We start from the raw sequence: 4,952 nt of genomic DNA, 5'->3' as shown, positions 1-4,952 counted from the left end.
TAATATATATATATATATAATATATATATAATATATATATATATATATATATATATATATATATATATATATATATATATATATATATATATATATATATATATATATATATATATATATATATATATATATATCATTCCGGCATAGCAATTTATTATGATTTTTTTTTAAACTTCGCAATCTCAATTTTACGTGCAGTGATTCCTGGCGGTATCGACACGCATACGCACATGCAAATGCCCTTCATGGGCACACATGCGGTAGATGATTTTCTCGTTGGAACGCAGGCGGCGGTGGCTGGTGGTACCACGATGATCATTGATTTTGTGATGCCGACCAAGGGTGAATCTCTCACGGCAGCGTACAAGAAATGGCGGGGCTGGGCTGATGAAAAGGTGGGCTTGTTTCAAAAGTTACGTTGAACAGCCATCGTTCTTCATCGTCGCAGACTCGCTTTCTAAAATCATATTTTTATTTGTTTTACGAATCCTGAATTTGGCAGGTTGTGTGTGATTATGCATTCCACGTGGCTGTCACATGGTGGAGCGAACAGGTCGCCAATGAGATGGTGGAGCTCACCAAAGTAGGGATCAATTCGTTCAAGACATTCATGGCATACAAAGATGTCTTCATGCTGCGCGATGACGACATGCTCAACTGCTACGAGCACATTGGCAAAATTGGCGCTCTAGCTCAGGTGTGCATCGTGTTGTTGTTCATAACGAACGTCCTCTTCGTGCCGTTATGACTGTATTGATTGGGTCCGTGTGCTGCTCTTAGAATCCATTCATGTTTACCAGCAGAATACAAATGTCTGAGATGATAAGTTCATACTATCTTATCCCCATGTAAATGTATGCGTATAATTACCACCGTGTGCGTGCATATACGTGCTCAGTTTCGGAACTGGAACCGGAAAGCTATAATTCTTCCACTGACGAATTAATGCGATTCGCTTGTGAAGTATTCATTCGAGTTTTGATGAACTCAATTATAAGGTACACGCTGAAAACGGTGATGTGATTGCAAAGAAGAGCGCGGAAATGGTTGCAAAGGGTATCACGGGTCCTGAAGGCCACCTGCTGTGTCGTACTGAAGAGGTAGAAGCGGAGGCAACCCAGCGCGCCATCATGATTGCCAACCAGGTTTGTAGCGATTGTGTACTGTTCCGCCGGTTACTACGGTTGACATAGGTTTTGGATTTGCCCTTGCAGAATGATTTGTACATGAAAATGAGTGCCAACACACCACATAAATTACCGGACTTCAAATAATCCGTTATCTTGACCTGACTGTCCCCACAAACAACATCACAACTGCAGGTGAATTGCCCGCTGTATGTTGTCCATGTCATGAGCAAGACGTCCGCAGACGTGATATCTGCTGCCAGACGAAGAGGGTGTGTTGTTTTTGGTGAACCTATCGCCGCAGGATTGGGTGCAGATGGAAACTGCCACTTCAACAAGTGTTGGCGACATGCCGCACATCACGTTATGGGACCACCCATCCGACCAGACCCATCCACCCCAGGCTATCTCATGGATCTTCTGGCTAGTGGAGATCTGCAGGTAAGTATATCAGAGGTGCAGAAGTTTTAAATTCTGTCGTTGACTGTAAAACTTTAATTGCTAACTCAATGATCAGCATTTGAAACTACGTGTGTGACGTAGTAGACGCCCTTATGAAATACTGACAATGCACATTTATTCCTTGCGTCTACAGACCACCGGTACGGACAACTGTACCTTCAATACAGACCAAAAGGCTCTTGGCAAGGTAGGTCTCGCGGTGAATTTCTTGTCCAAGTATTTCCTTTTTTTCTTCACTTTCAGATGATGTTAGGAGGAGAAATCCCACATTGCAAGATTGGCGTTAGTTTTGCGTTGCCTTGTAATGCCTTCATTGGTGGTCTGATCTGTCTTCCTCTGTCTTCCTTTGACTCGCACGTGCCCATGTTAGGACGACTTCCGCGCCATCCCTAACGGAATCAATGGTGTGGAAGACAGAATGTCTATCGTATGGGACAGAGGTGTTGCTACCGGGAAACTCAGCCCGTCGCAATTTGTTGCAGTCACCAGCACAAACGCGGCAAAGATTTTCAATATATATCCGCGCAAGGGGCGCATTGCAGTTGGTTGTGACGCGGATATAGTGGTCTGGGATGCGAATGCTCAGCGCACAATCAGTGCAAAAACCCATCACCAAGCTGTCAACTTCAATATCTTTGAGGGACAGGTAAGGTTGCTGTTTCACGCTGCCTTGACAATTGTGCAGGATTGTATGGTACAAGCTTATGTGCCGTGGATGTTCTATTTGACAAGTTCGAAGACGTTATGTGTTGCGTTTTATTCGAGTTGTGATCAATATCTTTGGTGTATTGAATTCAAGCAAAACATTGAAATATACCTTCTTGTTCCATTAAAGACTGTTACAGGGCTCGCCAAGGTGACTATTAGCAGAGGAACGGTGGTCTGGAAAGATAACAAGGTATACGCTATATGCATGAACCCATCATACACTGGTTCGTGCGATGTCTGTATAGGAAATGCAGCATGTGCCATCATAAAGAGTCAATTTAGACAACGCACGAATTCGCAACTTAGCTTTAGTTTCGTATAGTATACGACCATTCGACGTTCTTAATCTACAACCCTATGTTTTATACCAACACATGTGGTCAAGCGTACTCGCATTTCGAATGTTTTCTTTCAGCTCTCAACTACTAGAGGATCCGGCCGCTTTGTAGAGACTCCGCCCAATTGCGAGCATGTCTACAACCGGATCAGGACTCGGGATGTTGTAAGTATCGCTGGCTTTATTTATAGTTTTGCCTTCGTCGCATGCCGTTATGAAGTATGAGTCGTGCTGGTGCAACGGATGTTATAGCCACGTCAAGGTCACATACGCAGTGTCTGAGACGAGCATTATTTTTTTTATGTAGCAACTTGCCTTGCATGGTAGTATCCAGTTACTAGGTATTTGATCTAGTTTTTTTCCCTTGTATATTGCCTGCCTTATTGATGTACACCGGGGTGTATTCTACCTCTCGATCCTGATATCCGACTTCTCGGTGAACACGAGTTATGTCCACGTTTCTTTTGAAGACGTGACTATATCTCTGAATCTTTGCACCACGTGGACGGCTATCATGCAGGCACTGCTTGCCAGTTCCCTTGCATTGCCCTCATACACAATCGGACCAACATGGCTTCCTTGATACTCGCACCATTCTTGCACAGGTGCGCCAACCGAAGAAGGTTGAACGAGAGCCATACACCGGTCCCGTTGCAGTTCTCGAAAAGTGAAATTTTCAGCCGGTAGTCCGAAGATCCCGAAACAACGTGCCAATTGAATAAAGTCAATCGTATCTGTTTCTTGTCATCTTACTAGCAATACATCAACTACTTGGTAACCATGTCCGCTCTTTCTTGAGCAAGCAAGAGCACCTCCTTGGCCGTCTTGACTTGCTCTGTGTCTTCGTAGCCTGGGACGAGCAATAGCGCAGCAAGTGACTCGATTTGATCGTCCAGTCGATTCTTCGTGTGTGGGATCATCGCACGCGTTTCTTCGACCACATTGGCCTAAGTGGATGAAGTTGAAGTTTGTGTATGGTATAAATGTATTGTGTGCAGTCGCACCTAAAAACCCAAGCACCTTTCTTGTGAAGTGTTAGGTATAATGTAGTAGCATTGCTTGGAGCGTGCAGTAGCTCAGATTCGGAGGATTGAACGACCGTAAGCAACAGAACAAAAGGCGAAACAGCGACCGCAGTTGAGCCCAGATTCTGTAAACTTTGCTACAATCTCACACATGCTTCGAATAGGTGATGTAACATAATAACTAGTGGTAGAAGCATGAGGTACAAAAATAGTCCGTACTTCGTCGCGACGGGTGAAATAGAAAGCAGAAACACAGTGGATATTCCCAAGAGCACAAGCAGAACAATGTTAGGCGAGTACTAATTCGTATAATAGACTACACTATTCAGTGATATAAATATTCCGTCCGGTCGACACCTGCTGGAACGCCTCTCAACACCTGACGCTAAGCAATTACATCTTTAACAGCAAAATATCTAAGCTTTTATTTCAAAACAACCCACCTGCTGTCGCAGTTTGTACTCATCGACGCCATCCGCTTTCCACTGATCGTAAATTTTGACCTCCGCTACCTCTTCTTCTGTATACATTCGCATATCTCGAGTCAACCTGCGCAATGTGAGAAACTACGAATGTGAACAATGGTGACTTCTACCCGGGTCAACCTGCGCAATAAGGATACTACCAATGTGAACAACGATACTTAACCAGTAGCGAGGTTCAGGGTGAGATGTTTATCATAGTGTGCAGTGGTGTGAATGGTACCTTCTCACCTTATATGACGTACTGTGTGCGTTATGTGCGGTCTATCTTGTCTAGAATAAAAAGAACAGGGGTTACAAACAACCATAAAAGATTACAATAAGTGCGTTGAAAAACAAAACATTTACGAACGCAACAAGTCTTATGACTGATGATGAAAAGAGATTGCAAGCTTTATTTCTGGTGAACGTCACTCTTTGTTTGTAGATTGAATTCGTATGATCAGTATTCTTCGCGATCATATCAGGTTCATTTGAAAAAAGAAAAGGAAGCGCAACACACTATATTCAACATTCGTTAACAAAGTCACATGATTTCGTGTGGATCAGTTGAGTGCGCAAGTAGGTGCTTGTGATCCGAACGAGACGTTTATGAAATCATTGCTACATAAGCCTATTTGTATCAATATGTGCAATATGTGACTGTGCCCGAAACGATCGCACAATACATATATACATATATACATATATACATATATACATATATACATATATACATATATACATATATACATATATACATATATATATATATATATATATATATATATATATAGTTGTGTGTGTGTGTGTGTGTGTGTGTGTGTGTGTG

General features: G+C 42.7%; 2 protein-coding genes across 3 annotated transcripts in view; one reads left to right on the top strand and one right to left on the bottom strand.

The window, feature by feature from the left end:
* Positions 1-196: 196 nt before the first annotated feature.
* SARC_11526 (dihydropyrimidinase) lies at positions 197-3,305 on the top strand (the record flags this gene model as incomplete). Its single annotated transcript, XM_014294388.1, has 9 exons — positions 197-395; positions 503-697; positions 999-1,145; positions 1,323-1,568; positions 1,723-1,776; positions 1,960-2,235; positions 2,425-2,487; positions 2,713-2,799; positions 3,240-3,305. The coding sequence occupies exons 1-9, from the start codon at positions 231-233 to the stop codon at positions 3,303-3,305; spliced, it is 1,299 nt and encodes a 432-aa protein (XP_014149863.1). The 5' UTR covers positions 197-230.
* Positions 2,808-4,952, bottom strand: part of SARC_11525 — a gene marked incomplete at its 3' end in the record, with an annotated part of 2,666 nt that continues 521 nt past the window's right edge. The window contains exons 2-3 of one of the 2 annotated variants that reach the window (XM_014294386.1): positions 4,103-4,208; positions 2,808-3,581 (exon numbers count right to left, since the gene is read on the bottom strand). In XM_014294386.1, the coding sequence (XP_014149861.1) occupies positions 3,402-3,581; positions 4,103-4,195 (273 nt within the window). In that variant the 5' untranslated portion in view covers positions 4,196-4,208. The remainder of the gene's footprint in view (positions 3,582-4,102; positions 4,209-4,952) is intronic. The other variant, XM_014294387.1, reaches the window with a different exon arrangement.

The sequence above is a fragment of the Sphaeroforma arctica genome (genome assembly GCF_001186125.1).
Source record: "Sphaeroforma arctica JP610 unplaced genomic scaffold supercont1.1736, whole genome shotgun sequence".
Classification (NCBI taxonomy): Eukaryota; class Ichthyosporea; order Ichthyophonida; genus Sphaeroforma; species Sphaeroforma arctica.
This window is presented reverse-complemented; position numbering and strand designations above follow the sequence as displayed.